Source organism: Drosophila albomicans, chromosome 2R, assembly GCF_009650485.2.
Source record: "Drosophila albomicans strain 15112-1751.03 chromosome 2R, ASM965048v2, whole genome shotgun sequence".
Classification (NCBI taxonomy): domain Eukaryota; kingdom Metazoa; phylum Arthropoda; class Insecta; order Diptera; family Drosophilidae; genus Drosophila; species Drosophila albomicans.
Window position 1 is genome coordinate 31,747,836 of NC_047631.2, and position 16,810 is coordinate 31,764,645.

The 16,810-nt window shown below is 41.2% G+C and overlaps 2 protein-coding genes across 2 annotated transcripts; both read right to left on the minus strand.

The window, feature by feature from the left end:
• Positions 1–219: 219 nt before the first annotated feature.
• Positions 220–1,545, minus strand: LOC117575997 (uncharacterized). The gene is made up of 2 exons (XM_034260495.2): positions 726–1,545; positions 220–667 (listed from the first exon to the last, which is right to left on the minus strand). The coding sequence occupies exons 1-2, from the start codon at positions 1,435–1,437 to the stop codon at positions 288–290; spliced, it is 1,092 nt and encodes a 363-aa protein (XP_034116386.1). The 5' UTR covers positions 1,438–1,545; the 3' UTR covers positions 220–287.
• Positions 1,546–1,975: 430 nt separating this feature from the next.
• Positions 1,976–16,532, minus strand: LOC117576146 (protein hedgehog). The gene is made up of 3 exons (XM_034260713.2): positions 15,686–16,532; positions 6,345–6,606; positions 1,976–3,106 (listed from the first exon to the last, which is right to left on the minus strand). Exons 1-3 carry the CDS (start codon positions 16,202–16,204, stop codon positions 2,415–2,417), a joined length of 1,473 nt encoding a protein of 490 aa, XP_034116604.1. The 5' UTR covers positions 16,205–16,532; the 3' UTR covers positions 1,976–2,414.
• Positions 16,533–16,810: the final 278 nt, after the last annotated feature.

Here is a 16,810-nt window from a genome sequence, read left to right on the forward strand (position 1 = left end):
ATTTCAATAAATATTTGTAATATTTTTGTCATTTCAGTTATATTTATAGACAGTAAAGCAATAGAATCTTTGCCAGACGTCAGGTACAGCACTGTCGATAGCCACACTTGCGATAGGGTGAGTTATCGTTATCGTTATAGCACAACACACATCTCCATCATACAAGTCTGTAGCAGGGTTGTAAAGTACACACATGTTTTTAAATAATGCACAAGTGGCGCTAATCAATTTATTTATTTATAAAAAAATGCCTTATAATTAAATGCAAGTACATATGTATATTCCAATTAAGTAGTTTCATTAAGACGCGCAGGACTGCGCAGGCGACAACGATAACATTCGCCATCGTCCTTAGCCAATTTTGCAAAGCGACCACTCGGAGACCTTATAACATGTCTGCGGCATTTCTGTTTGCTTTTGTTAATTGGCGTCGTAGCGGGAGATTTAAATGACAACTTGGACTTTGATGGCTTAGAAGCCACAGCTCTTTTTTTGGCCACAGTAGTAGAGCTTTGCGGATCTTGGTCTTGCAGCATGTTCGCTTGAAGGTTTTGCATGTTGATTTCCACCATAGCAACTGGTTCAATTGGTCTCTGTGGTGTCTTCGGCTCCCTCTTGATCAGCCCAATATTGCGTGGGGTAGCAGCTTGGGCAGCATTCTCGCCATCTAAAAAGAGCATTGTTTAATCAAATACTTTAATAAGTTAAGTATGTAGTTTAACTACCAGATAACAAGTCCACTGTCGACACATCCATGCCGAAGTTCGAGGGATTCTCCTCACACAACGTAGTGGCAACGCTCTCTAGATCCGCGTTCTCCGAGTCCGAGATGAATCCTTCGGAGCCATAAGCCTGCTCACACACAACCGCGTTGCGTTTGCGAACAAAGAAACTTTCAATCTCATAGAAGAGCGAGTCCAGCACATTCAGGCGGCATTCCTTGCGCGCCTGCGTCAGAAGCAGCTCCCCAACTTCAGTTCGTACCTGTTGCTCGATCTCCTCCCGTACTTGCTGCTTGCACATGCCCAGAAGCTCCTTCTTATACGTATCAATTTCGGTGCGTATCATTTTGGCTGCCTCCTGACGCCAGTGCGCATTGCTCTCGGAGCACGCGGTGGCCGTACAAAGAGACACATCCTGCAAGTGAATGGCATCCTCCTCGTCGCCGACGAGCAGCTCACTTGTTACCATGGCGTCGTTGCCACGGCATTCGACGCGCTTCGCACAACGCAGCCTACGATCGGCTGCATGACACCGCTTGCGAAAGTAATGGAACTCCTCGAGACGCAGACGACAGTCCTGACATATCAGCTGCGGGAGGCCGTCGTTGGCCTCGACGTCAAGTCCCGTGCAAGACATTATTCGAAGTGCTACTTGTCGATTGAACACCACAAAGTTGGCATCTTTGGCCAGACATAGACGACACACACTCAACATTACTACACAAAAAAAAGACAATTCACTACACTAAAACAAATAATTAAACAAAAAATTGCCCGCAGACATGCAATATGATGAAAGGACGCGTCAGACAGTGCGACCACTCCCTGAATGGTCTAAAATACACTACACAAAGAAAATACCAAGATACTAAAATTTGCATTCAATTTGACTGGCGCCAACTATCGAACAGCGAGTAAGCTGGCGCCATCTAGCGCTATACGCAGCAGTTGAGTTCGAAAACTCTAGCTGGCGCCATCTAGCGCTATAAGTAGGAGTTGATTTCGAAAACGGTAGCTGGCGCCATCTAGTGCGTCGTTACTACAGTCGATTTCGAAAACGCAACACAATGCTCGCGGCGCCACAGTGCAGTTCATCTGGCGACATCTACTGAGCATTTGTTAAACTAAATGTGCAATTCCAATTAGAGTAGCAGCGAGACCTACCAAATACCCTTTAATCAGAATATAAAGCGGGTATGCAAGACACATAAAAAGACGCTCGTAATTTATGAAACAATTTTGTTATAATTCATTAAATATTACAAGTATAAATACACAGTTAACTATATCAAGTATTATATACACAATTACAATAAGATATTCAGTCACTATAATGCTTCCTATATATACACAAAGAAATACATGTGAACAAACACACACACACACAGACGCTTGTTTTCAATAAATATGCATTAGAAAAATTTGTTAAATATACAACAGTCGACGACGTTGCCAATGGATTGCCTACTTAAAGCTAAATATGTTTGTTTTTGTTGCTGTTGTTGTTGTGTCGTTATTAAATCGTGTGTGTTTGATTTTGATAAGTTGATAAATAGTATTGATCAGCATTAATCATAATTAACATTGAAATACAATAATGATGCGATTAAGTTAAGTTATTATTATATATCATACATAGCTACTACACAAAAATATATATTACAAATTAAGCGCATCTCTCTCTCTCGAAGTTTATTCGTGACGCCAACTTTGAGGCAGCACATAATCCTTCACCTTGTATAGAGCACTCGCATACCAATGCAAACCATTCTGCTGCTGCGCTGTCGACGTCGTTGTTGACGTCGTTGACTTGGGCGTGGAACGCAGTTGATTCTTTTGTGGCATCCAACTCTGAAGAGTGTGCAGCAATCGCATGGGAGCTAGACCCCAATGCGCCAAGGATTGACTGCTGATCACTGCATAGCAAGAAGCAGCCACCGAGTTGACCACAATTGTTCCCTCTCGGGTCAAAGGTGCCACAACGCCTTTTCGCCTCACGCTGCTCACGCGATGCACTCGCTGTGGACGCAACTCTCCGCTGCTCGATTCGAGCACCATCACAAAGCTCTGCTCCTCAACGCGATCAGCGAATATGTAACTCAACTTTTGTTCCTCTGGTTGCCAGACGGTGATCAAGTGAGCCGGAGTCACGGTGAGCACGGCTCCGCCATCTGTGTGAAGTTGAACGAAGGTTTCCATCTGCTCCAGATTGCGATCCATGAAGAGAATGACTTCGCTGTAGACGGGTCGACCATTGGAGTTCATGCTCAGCACACGATCACCGATGGCCAACTCAGAGAGCAGCTTCTGCTTGCCGCTCTCCAGCTGTGCGCTGCTCTCCGGCGTGAAGCAGCCGTGCACATGTGAAATGGCAGGCGAGGAATCTGTGAAGGGAAGAAGAAGAAGGGAAAAGGGAATTAGTTCGATTGTAGTTGAAAGTTGGAAGGAGGCAGCGAGAGGAGTTAATGCGGCCAGGTAATGGCATTAGTGCGTCTAATCTAATTTGGCGTTAATAATGCCGCAGCCCAGCAAAAAGGTTGCAACAGCAACCGGCAACCGCAACAAGTCAAAAAGGTTTTCACAGAACCAAAACAATGGAGGAAGCAAGGCTGAGGGATGCTGAGGAGGGATGCTGAGGAGGGAAGAAGATCTTCATGCGATATGCAAGGCATATCAATAACACACAAACGAAGAAAACAAAAGGCGACGAAGGCGATCCTTGTTTGCTGATCTTGTTTTTGGCAGCCCAGATTAACTGCGGCAACAACAACAACTCGCTGGCAGCTCGAGCCAAACGCAAAAGCAAAAGCAGCTTAGCCATCAAAGTGCCAAAGGAACAGGTAGCAAAGAGAAAAAAAAAGGATCTGTGTTCGAAATGCAATTACAAAACATGTTGCAACCCACCAACAACAACATTAATCAACATTAATAGCTATAAGGTTACAGCGCAGGGAGAAGGGAGAAGGGGTACGGGAGGGAAGGAAAAGGGCCACCCAGGGGAATAGGCCATTTTGTGTTACTAACTTGGCCAGAACTTTCTATGGCTGCCAGATATTTCACACCCCGAAGCGCCGCCGCTGTTTGAGCTTGTAAAATTCAAATTAAAAATTCCAGAGTTCGAGGCAGCAGATAATAAAGTGAGAGAGGGAGAGAGGGAGATGGAGAGAGCGAGTGAGAAGTGGGAGCGGGAGGCGACCACTAACCGTGCGCTTTATTATAATGAGTGGCCATAAAAGTGGCATTGTTGCGGTTGCGGCAACCAACAACAACAACTGAAAGAATTCCAATGAAAATGCACCTAACAATTTCCATTGATACACAAGCAAGTGAAAGAGAGGGAGAGAGGGAGACAGAGAGAAGTGCGTGTAGAAACAATAAAAAGCGGATTAAATGGAAGACAAGACGCGAGCGAGAGAGCGGTCTATAAAGCGGGCCATAATCGATGCTCAGCGATGCTCAGACGGGAGCAGCCGCCACAAACGGTAACCATAGACAAACAGGCCAACAAAGCGAAGAAGAAGAAGCAGTAGAAGAAGAAACTCAGACAGCAGCTGAAGAGGAAGTAGTAACAAGGCTAAAAGTAGAAGCCAGCAAGCAGCACAAAAATTTTGGTGTGAAAAAAACGAACGAAGAAAACGAGCAACGAGATGAGAAAACCAAACGAGATACAAAATAAAAATAAATGTGTGTGCGAGTGTGTGCGTGAGAAGGGGAGGGGAAGGGGCAGGGGCAGGGGCAACGCTGTCGGCGGTGAGTGGAAAGTGAAGAACTTGAAGGGTCATAAATTAATAAACCATTAAAGTGGTTAAAATTATCGTTATTTTATCTTTGTTGTGGAAGACTAAACTGATAAATTATTACAAAACAGAGGACAGGCAGGCATAGCGAGCGAGAGAGGGAGAGACAGAGGGAGAGAGGGGGACAGAGAGAGACACAGAGCGAGAGGCAGCGACTATGACTAGGCCTGTGTGTGGTGACTGATCGCTTGGGACAGCATTAACATGGAACATGCACAGCAACAGCAACAACAACTTTAATGCGCGCGCGCGACACAGCAACAACAACAGCATTGACAACAACAACATTGACAACAACAACGACAACGACAGCAACAACAACAACAAAAAAAAAAGAGTGAAAAAAAATTAGTGTCGACAAAAAGGTTTACAGCCATTACTCTTCGTTGCTGCTGTTTAGGCCGAGAGCAAAACAAAAGACTTAGGCAACGAACTCGACGTGGAGTCGGAGTCGGGAGTCGAGAGTCAAGAGTTGGAGTCGGAGTTGAGTGGACGCTGAAAACGCTGTGCCAAAACTGTCATAAGCGTGTGGTTTATGATCGTCGGCCTATCAGCCAATCAATCGCCTGGTTATTTATTAATAGCTGCACACATGTGTTGTTGTTGCCTGCCATTTGACACTGGACCACACACACACACCGACTCACACTCTCTTAACGGACACAGCGAGTGGCATATGCAACTGTTGCTGCCACTTGTTGTTGTTGTTGTTGGCTGACCTTTTGCCAGGACCTTTTTCTTTTTGGGTTTCGAGTTGCCTTCTTGGCGGCGGCGGCTTTTGCTTTCATCTGCAATTAGAATCAATGAGATCCCGACAAGGAGCAACTACGACTGCTGCAAGGACACACTCTTTATGCTGTCGTTGTCTTTGATCTCGAGCCGTGAGTCAAAATATTGTGATTGTGTTCAGACAGAAGAAGAAAATAAAAAGCAGCCTCGCCTCGTGTGTGGTTCGCTTGTTGTTTGTGTGGGAAATTTGTAGGCAAGTCGAGAAAATGTCAACGTAAATCACTTGCAAAAAAAAATGCCAGTTCATCTGCTCTCTTTCACTCTTTTATTTGCTGTCTCTCTCTCATGCGCGAAAACTTAATTGTTTTGGCCTTTTTGGTTGGCTAACTTTGGCTGCATTTTCACCGCAGTCACTTCGAGCAGTTTCGTTATGTTTCGGGGAAAACTGGTTGCCTGCCATAATGGCAGCAACACACACACACATACACATAGTACACACACACACACACTTACACACACTCACTGCAGTCTGCTAACTTGTTGCCCGTTTCAGTTTTTCAATTAGGCCCGCGCTCAGGTTTTTGAGCCTCGGCATTTAATTCATCTTGCAGTCGGAGTCGAAGTCGAAGTCGAAGCCTGAGAAACGCTTTGGGTGTCGTATCATCAATTCGTTTAATTTGACAGGCGCAAACCTAAACATGTCAAAACAACAACAGCAACAACAACAAGAACAACGACAACAACATGCGCTTGGGACTCGGACTCGGACCTCGACTTCGACTCCAACTTCGACTTCGACTTTGAGTCCGGTTTGAACAATGTTGCTGCTTCCCATTTTATTTTGTTTCTTTTCTTTCTTTTTTTTTCCTCTGTTGCCACACACACACACTCACACACACACACACACTCAACTCGGACTGCAGTCTGCTTTGGCTAATTTGAGTGGAGTGCAAAATTTGCCAACGCCTGTCAGCTTTAAGCGGCCCCGTTGTAAGTTGGCTCAACATGTGAAATTACGCTTGTTAGTGTCACTTCTGGCTAACTGGCCTGAGCACTAAGTACATATATATATATATAGTATATAGCTTTTGCTTACCTGATTTCACGGAGCAGTAGATGTGACGTCGACTCACATAGGAGACCCAATCGAAGCCAGCCTCGACAGCGAGACGCGCCAATATTCCATATTTGGATTGATCGCGATCCGATGTCGCAATCGTCACAGCGCGTCCTTCGTAGTGCAGCGACTCCAGGCCATGCTGATGATCCTCGTCCCAGCTCTCGGTGACCAGCAGACGCACTCCTGGCCATTCGTTCATCACCGAGTAAGCGAGCATATTGAGTTTCTCTTTGCAGCGCTGCAACAGACAAAAGGAAATCAATTAAATATTTATTATTATTGTGTGCGGTTAATAAGACAACTGCTTAAGTTTTATTATTGTGGTTACTTTTATACCCGCTACTCATAAGGGTATAATGAATTTGTGGCTACGGGAAATGTATATAACAGATTGAGGAAGCATTCTATGACCCTATAAAGTAAGAGAAGAAAGCTAGATCCGTATGAACAGCTAAATCCCAGAGACTATAAACGACTTAACTATTTATTTTTTGACAGCACTTTTTATTCCAATATGCCAAATACATATTTCGGTATATTTTAGTATTTTTTCGCCATTTATCAATATACAATATATACATTTCGGTATATCTCAGTATCAAAATATACATTTAGGTGTATTACAGTCTTTGCTTAGTCAATATAAATATACCAAATATCCATATCTGAATATTTCTGTGATTTTTGATATACATCAATATACCAAACTTCGGTATATTTCAGTATTTGTTCAGTAGCTATCAATATACCAAATATACATATACTATTTGTTCGGCATATTTCAATATACCATATATACATGCTGTATACACAGTTCGGTATATTCCAGTATTTGTTTGGCATCTATAAATATACTAAATATTCATACTAAATACACATATTAGTATATTTCAGTATGTGTTCGGTATATTTAAATATACCAATCGTACAGTTTGGTATATTTAAATATACTAATTATACAGTTCGGTATATTTCAGTATTTGCTTGTCATCTATAAATATACTAAGTATTCATTCATATACTGAATACACATATTAGTATATTTTAGTATGTGTTCGGTATATTTAAATATACTAATTACACAGTTCGGTACATTTAAATATACTAATTATACAGTTCGGTATATTTCAGTATTTGTTTGACATCTATAAATATACTAAATATTCATTATATACAAATACACATATTAGTATATTTTAGTATGTGTTCGGTATATTTAAATATACTAATTATACAATTCGGTATATTTAAATATACTAATTATACAGTTTGGTATATTTATAACATGTCATTGGTATATATCAACATACCAAATATAATTTTCGGTATTTCAGTATATTTATGGTATATGGTGTATGACAGTGTTTTGTCGTTATAGTAATTTGTTATATTTAAATGATAATACCTAATTTTATTTTAGAACAGGTATTTCACAGTCGATCACACTCGAATGTATTTTTTCTTGCTTGCTTTTATTGTTGTGGCTGCCCAAAAATACCAAAAATAAAAACGCCATATTTAAACACACGCACAATGAACAGCGAAGCAACAGCAACGAGAGCGAAAGAGCGCAAAAGACCGAAAGAGAGAGAGAACAGCTGTACATGTGTGTGTGTGTGTGTGCGTTGGAGAGGCGTGGTATTTAGGCATTCATTTCGAGGGCTGCCCAAAAGGGCAGCGCGTTCATTTTCCTCACTTGCGTTTATTTCTCTGTGTTTCTCTGTTTTTTTTTGTGTGTGCTTAAACGAAAGACTGAAGCAACGAACTTGGTCTGTGTCGCGCTCATCCTTTGAACCTGTTGCAACAACCTCAACAAATATGATGAGCATCATGAGTCTCAGCATTTTTTCAGTTTTTTTCGATGTTCGATGTTTGCCAAGGCAACAGCCAAAGGCTTAGTTCAGTTATTTGCCCAGTGCACAGTTCAAACACTGACCCACAACAGCGATTTTGACCCTCACTAAGAGAGAGATATATATGTGGGATATATGCACACACATACACTTGTGTGTAAATATTAAAGATTAGACCTTTGTCTGACCTTTTTCATTTTTGGGCCCTTTTTTTTGTTTCGGGCCTTGCACTTGTCTCGTCTGTGTTTGCCAATGCGGTGGATGCTGATTCAGTATTTCCATATATGATATAGTCACATACATATATTTAGGTATTATTTTTATTTAGTTGGCGGCGTTGAGCGTTTGAGCTCGCTTTTAACGCTTGCACACAAAAAAACAACAACAGAGAAAGAAAAGAGAAGAGAAAAGAGAGAAGAAAGGATTCTGCGCAAATATTGAAATTCAAATAAAAACAACAAGCCAAAAATGTTGTCATTGTTGAGTGTGCGAGAGTGTGTGTGTGTGTGTGTGTGTAGTGTATGTGTGTGTGTGTGTGTAGCGCAATCGCCAGCCACAAAATCAATTATCAACGCAATCGACCGCTGCGATTTTTCGACTTTCGACTCGCACTCAAAACTTCAAAATTCGGCTCGAAACAGCAGGCAACACACACACACACACTAATACACACACACATACATGCAACATCCTGTGTTGTGTTGTGCTCTAGCGCTGGCGTAAAATCAATTTGCCAGATCCTTTTTAACAAGCCACAAAACATCAGCATTTTGCCTCCACAGAGAGCGAGATTTTTGGGACTTTTGTTTTGATTTTTGGGTGCGCCGCATTGTTGTTGTTGCGGTTGTTGATGCTGTGGTTGCTGTTTGTTTGGCATTTGTTTGGCAAGCAAATCGCTTTTTAATTTGTCACAGCACAGTTTGTGTGTGTGGCGAATTGCTTCAGCTGCAAAGCAAAGCAAAGCAAAGTCAAGCCATCAAAAAGCGCATTCCAGGAAGAGTTCAATGCTATTTGCATAAGTGGCAAGATTTGCTTTATTAAAAGGCTTAAACAACGTGCCACATTCGACTCTGCTGCTAATGAGCACAAAAGCGTAACGTTAAGATAAAGACAGAGATATACTAAAAGAGAGAGAGGGAGAGACTGAGGTGGCAGCTTCGTTTTGTCTTAAACAACAATGTTTACCCAACATGCTAATGCATTGAGCTGATCGCTGAGATCGCCTCGATCGTCGAGGCACTAAACAAGAGGCTCCATCGAGTACGTTGTACCAAGTGCCAAGTGGGCATTGGAAAATGCCGACGGGTGCGTAAAGTAAACACCTTCGACTTGCATCGACATCAGCATCGACTGCGGCGTCGGCGGCGGCCCAAAAAGATGGCTAAATAATGTGTTTGTATTGTAAGTGGCATGGCCGTTAGACAGTGTAAATATTATCCATTGCATTGCATTGCTTGTTGCCTGTTCGCCTGTTGGCCAAATCCCATGAAAAGCTGCTGCATTAATTAGACATTAAACAAGGTGTGAACTTTGCCAGCTACAAAAAACACTGAAAAACACACAGAAAAAAACTACAACAAGCAGCCACGCCCCAAGCCTCAAAATTTCGTTGTTTACACTTTGCATTTTGCTTTTTTTTCTTTTCTTTTTTTTCATTTGTTTTTCTTTTGTTTTTTAGGATAGCGCTATTTTACTCTTAAGGTAACTAAGTTAGCCTTATGCACTGAGCAAAAAAAAGGAGGAATTTCTAATACAAAGGAGAATCAACTTTAAAAATGTGGTCTTAAAATGCAACAAAATTTTTAGATCTCTCTCTTTTCTGTAAATTAAATTTAGTCTTTAATACTAGATTTAATAGAATAAGTAAATAAATAAATATATATTGTAATTAAGAACATTAGTCTACAAAATGCCAAGTTCTCGAAATGAGAACATAAATACAACATTTTGGTAACCAAATTCTTGATTGAATAGAAAGTTCTATAAGTTTTTTTTATCTAGTTATTTTCACACCATTCTTTAATGTGATTTAGGGTTCAACTGCTGCCTGATATGATGAAAAGTATTTTGTAAGTAAAGTGTTTAATGAATACTTAAAACTGATCATTTGAATGCTTTTTATATGTTGCAGAGATTGCATATTATATAAAAAAGAATATAATAATTTCATATTTTTGAGCCTGGTAATGGAATTTGTGGTCTCCATGATTTGTTTCTCTGATTAATAAGAACTTTGTCTTCCATCAAATGTATTCAAAATAAAGATGTATTTTCTGGCTTCAAGATTTTCAACTTCTCAAAATCAAGTTACGTTTTCTTACATCAATATTTTCATGTTGAAATTCTGAGACCAGAATCTTAATCATAGAAAAATGTTTTTATCAATGCATATTTTATAATCTTTTCTTACTCTTATTAATAAGAGAACTTTGTCTTCCATAAAATGTATTCGAAATAAAAATGTATTTTTTGCCTTCCAGATGTTCAACTTCTCAAAATCCAGTTGCACTTTCTGACTTCGAGATTTTCACAGTCTCAAGATCAAGTTACGTTTTCTTACATCAAGATTTTTGCCTTCCAAAAATCAAGCTGCGTTTTTTTACTTCAAGATTTTTCCTTCTCGACGCACTTTTTAGATTCAAATTCTTATACCGAAATCCTAGTTTTAGAACTATGTTTTGATCAGTGCATGTGTGTTTTCTGTAGGCTGCACTGATGCGTTTTTAATTGCCCAAACCGTGGCCAGTTGCAGTTTTCATTATTGATTTAAATCGCCTTTCAAGAGCTGCACAGCTGCCAATTTAGCAGAGGCGCTTAATGTGCGCCATTTAGGCGTGGAGATTGCAAAGCTGAAGTGAAGCGAAGCGCCAACCACATTTGGTATCATCATCATTAGGGTCCCTCAGAGAGTGCGATTACTACAATATAGTACTATATAATGTGATGTGATGTGATGTGATGTGCTGTGATGTACTGCGGTGTTTGTTTTGTGCTGAACAGCGAACAACAGTTTCGGATTACAATGGCAAAACGATTAGGAAACGACACAATTTAACGACATAATTCAAGAGGGCATCAAGTTACCTTTATTCCTTACGAAAATCACAGTCACCCCTTTTCTGATTTAACTTGGTTTTTTTGGCGAAACACGTGCGTCGTGGTGTAAGCAGATATTCAATATCCAGAGGAAGCGAAAACTTACAAATGAGGAAGCACCCCAGCTACAGACAGGATATAGAAAAAGGCAAGAGACAATGACACCCACCAAGTCTCTATCTCTCTCTCTCTCACTCTCTTGTATCTCCCTCTTTTGTTGCACTATATGTGTCAGCGAGTGAGCGAGGCACTTGAGCGTGCGCCTTAGCTGTGCCACTTAGGGGCAACTTAGCTCGGTTTTTGGTTTGTTCCCTTTGTCAAATCAATCAGCGCCCTTCGACGCCTGCTCTTTGCTCTTTGGGTGGTCTTCGAATCTTGAGAGGCACACATTTCCTCACGTAGTTTTTAATTGGCAAAATGAAGGAGGCAAGAAGAAGAAGCTACTCTGATTGATTCAAGTGATCGCAGGCGATCACAGGCGATCGCGATCGCAATGATCAAGATCATTGCCAGACTCAATGACGACATTTATGTTTTTTCAATGCTAAAAGCCATTGTTTATTTGTGTTGCAAATCTATTCACAGCTCTGCCTCTGACTCTGACTCTGCATTTGTGTATTTTTCCATTAGAAAACGAAAAATGAAGGAATTTCTACGCTTGTTTATACGCTTGCGCCTTTTTTGATTTGTTTATGCTGTGTGTGCAGCGATCTTGCTCTCTTTGCTTATTCATTTTTCTTTTAATTAAGCGCATGACAAACTCAATCAGAATGTGAATTGAGAATCGACTGTGAATGCGAATGCGACTTGCTACCAGAGTCAATTATTTATTGCAAACGCTGCGCAAATGTTTACGTTACGTATACGCAATATTCTCAGAGAAATCTTTGCTGCTTTTGGCTTTTGTTATTGTTTCAATATAAATTGATACTCATTAAAATACCGCCTCGATGTCTGTCTGTCTCTCTGAACCTTTTTATTCTTTGCTTTGCCTTTTGGCTTATTGGATTAATGCCAGCGCTTCTGTTGCCTGCGTTTCTTGTTGCTGTTGCTGTCTGCTTAAGATTGCATCTCGTGTCGTGTCTCCACACACACAAACACACACACACACACACACAAAAGAGGCATGCTCCAGGCTGCGATCCATTTGTCGCGTTTGTCACGGGCTGCAGCTTATGGCTTTTTATTATTAATTATGCTTGTATTTTATTAGCATTTCTCGTAATTATTTACTGCTTGAAGCTTTACCTATTGTTAATAACGTTTTCGTTGCAGCCCTCACTCAGTCAATCACGTGTTCATCTATCTTTACATTTCTCAACCTCCACACACACTCATAAATCTGTTGTCAAATAAATGTCCATAAAAAGGCGTCATTTTATTGTTATTAATTAAATGCTATTAATTTGCAGAAATCGTAAATTAAATCTAAGCATTGCTGTCTCTTTTGCACACTTAATGTGCGCCTCCAACACACACACACACACACACTTAAACACACTCCCGAAGAGTCATTTGGCGAGGCAGCTTTAAATGATAAGCGCCATAATCCCTGATGTGTGATTAACTTTGATGATGAGTTATGAGCCGCACATTGGCACTGATGTGAGATGTTACCTACATAGTGATCTTCCCCTCTCTACCTCTCCCCTCCCCCCTCTTGCGATCCTTGTCCTACCCCAAAAGATGACTTGCAGGAATTCTGACCGAGAATCGCAGCATGTGAAATGTGAGTCAGTCTCCTCAGTCTTCTGTCTGTTCTCCGCGTAATGTGATAGTAGCGAAAAAACGCGAAACGATCCCAATCCACACAGAGAAAGAGACAGACAGAGAGAGAGAGAGAGAGAGAGATCGAGAAAGATCGCGATCCCCAAGCGTGCAGTTCATAAAACTTTTATGCAAATAAAGCTGCGCGTTTTGAGGGTCCACAAATCCTTGAGGTTTGCGCTTGAGTGCGCTCGTAAAAGTATCAAATTGATTAATAATAATAATATAAAAGAGCCAAACAAACAAACTATAAAAATCGCAACGATGTTCGGGTCTAAGCGACCCGATTTGTCCACTTTGCTCCGTTGACTGATGTTTGTTTGATATGTTTGATTACTTTGTGTGGCCCCAAAATATTCCCACGAAGTTGTGCCAAAAAAAAAAGAAAAGATTTTTGCTTATCGCAGCATTTGACGTGATTTGATTTGAGTTGAAAAATGAAAACTAAAACGAAACTGAAACCGAAAACGTATCGAAACGAAACTCTGACATCATTGTCTGTGTCATAATAGGATCAATTTTTGAGTCATAATTGATTGTATATGTGTTCTATTAGAATGCCTTCAGCATTCAGTGGGTTATCTTTGATTTGAGATGCAGGCTCTACAGAGTTGTCTGTGTGTGTGTGTGTGTGGAACATTCTCAGCATCAGCTTCAGACCGAGTCTGTGGCTTTGGCTTTGGCTGCATGCATGTCAATAATCAGATCAGATTACCATTTGGCTTTGCCCCATTGTTGGCTACAATTTATGAAATTTTAGAACTTATGCTGCGGCTTTTTGACGCATTCTTTTGTCTGCGGTTACGAGTATCGAACTCCGACTCCGACTTCAACCTCCTTCTTTTTTTATTATTATTTCTTCTGTTGTCTGTGCGCAACTTTGTCTAATCTTTGTAGGCAGCAAAATGTAATTACAATTAGCTTGTATTCTGCGGGTTGCAGGTGAGCAAAGAGAGAAGTAAAAAGTACAATGAATGCAATTGCAAACAATGACTGTCATAAGCTATAGAATTTTACGAGCTGTCTCTGTTTTATTTTTAGCACTTTACGCCAATATTCATTAATTTGTTTACAACAGCCAAAGGCTAGAGAAATTTTGCCTTTTTGGCGCTTTAATAGCCCACAACGAATTGCGAATTGCCAACTGAAAAATTCACGCACAGCAGCTCGACATAAAAATGCATTTCGATGCGCTGCTGTTGCTGTTGCAACGAGTCAATGCCACACAGTTGAGGCAAGAGCGAGGACAATAACGGTAGCAAGCAAAACAGCTAAACAGTTGTAAATATTGCAGTGACAAACAATAACAAGAAGAACGCGTTTCGGGTTTTTAATGTGCAGCATGTCCTTCAACTGATTTTAACCTTGAAGCTTCGTTGTCCTTGACTACAAATAGTTATTGAAACTCCGTTTCTTTCGGGTGTGCAACAAATTCAAGGTCTGTGCCCCTTGAGGCGCGTGTCGCAGTAGTTGAAAAAAAAAAACAGTTGCAACTAACTGAACAGACTTGAAATATGATTCTCTCTATATGTGATATTATAAATTATCTAGCAATTCAGCTGTGTTAATTGTGCATCTAAAAATAACAAATAAAGTGGCGAGTGCTGTTCTTAGAATTGAATTGTAACAATAAATAATCGACACCGTTTGAGAGCCATAATCTGTTGTTAATCATTGAATTATTGGCCGTGTGGCCAGTCTCTGGTCATAAACAACGCACTCGCTAATTGGCCCAACAAACATACGTTCAATAATAATAAGTGCAAGTCAGACCGAAAAAAAAAAGAAGTAACGTTTACTTTATCAGCTGCCCACTTTAAATCCGTCAAAACAGCTTGCGAGAATTTTGATTTGAATAGCAAGCGAGCTTCTAGTTTCTAGTAGTTGTTGTTAATTAGAGCTGCTGTCGTCTTAATTAGCCACTTGTTTAGCCCCCTTCCACCCCCTCTCTTCCCCTTTTCACACTCTCTTGTTGATAAGATAAATTGGCACTGGCTTAACACACATATTTGTGTCATGTTTGCAAATACAAGTACATATATTATAAGATATAGATACATATATTGCGCCGCTTCTTATCAGCCATGAAATGCGATAAGCTACAAAATGCTCGCGTGCCACAAACACACACACACACACACACAGACATAGACCATGACCAAAGTAAGTTGTAAACACACAAGTTTACTTCAAGTATTTAGTTACTTTGTCTGCCACAAATCGATCGAAAGGTTGTTGATCGCCTTCCCCAACATCAATATCAATATCTTAAGCCATCTTTGCTGCATGCTTCCTGTTTTGCACTCGGGCAATTGCAATCGCCGATAAGCCGCACATAATTAGCACATAATAATAGCAGTAGTGATAATGATTGATCATAAAATCGACATCGAAATCGAAATCGAAATAACTAAAGTGGTGTAACAAGCACAAAAAAGCCACACGTAGCACTTTATCAATGGCCACTAATCGCGGCACACGTTACACACACTCAGATAGCTAAGTCAGACCCCTTGACCAAACACTCAACATACAAAAATAAGTTCGTTCTTTATTTTTTGGCAGTAAAATGATTTGGCATAAAAATATATAAACACTTACCTTGGACATAACGCGATCGGCGCCGGTGCCCTCCTCGTCTTTGAAGAGTATATCCCTATTGTAGTTGGGCACCAGATCCTTGAACTTTGGCGAATCCCGCTCGATGGCGCCCTCTAGCGGACCCGAGGCGCCGCTCTGATACTCTGAGAGATTGGGCACCGTTTGCTTAAGGACCAGCGGATAAAGATTGCGTTCGCGACGACGTCCGAGTCCTCGGCCTGGGCCGCAGCTGTGCGCATGGCGAAAGTTGAGGGCGAGCAGCAGCAGCAGCAGCAATGCCATAAAGCAACTGCCACGCGGCGTATGCGCAATGTGGCGCAGCTTTCGGCAGGATTCGCTGGACTCTGTTGTTGTTACTGTGTTGCTGCTGTTGATGCTGCTGCTGTTGTTGCTGCTACTGTTGTTGTGGTTGCTATTGCTGCTGTTGTGGTTGTTGCTGTGGCGTTTGGCATCCAGCGATAAGCAGGTGACGCTGGCGCAGGACCAAAGCGCAGCCACATTCACTTGCTGGTTATCCATAATTTAGTTTGTTGCTTGTTTTCTTTTGGTTTCGTTAGCACTGCACTTTTATTCGTATTCTCTTATTCGTTTAGCTCACAGCAATCGTCGCTGTTGCTGGCATTTAAAAAACTGTAGTTTCTAAAACAAAATCACTAATTTATCACCGTTTCACACGCTATTTGTTGTTTGCAATTTCTTATTCTCAATTTGAAATGCAGTTTTCGGCGTTTGCGTTTGCGTTTCTTCAATTTCTACTACTTCTTTTAAGAACAGCAGCACAACAATCAACGACAACCGTTGCGCTCGCACTGTGATTGACAAATGACATTTCCGAGCGCACGAAGCGAACGCCCGACCGACCGACTCGACTCGGCCGAGGGTGCTTTTGCAGAGCAAACCCTACGAACACACATCGCAGTGGCAGCGCAGTCGCAGTCGCCGTCGCTGTCGTCGCCGTCGTTGCGCAGTCGCTGCGCACACACATTCACTTGAGCATATCTGCTGCGTTCATTTCGTTGTTCGCTCATTGGATCTGCTTCGTTGATCGCTGCGTTCAGCGTTCATTTTTATGCTGTGCCTTGTTACGCTGTGCGTGTGAGCGAGACAACTAGTGTGCACTCTGAG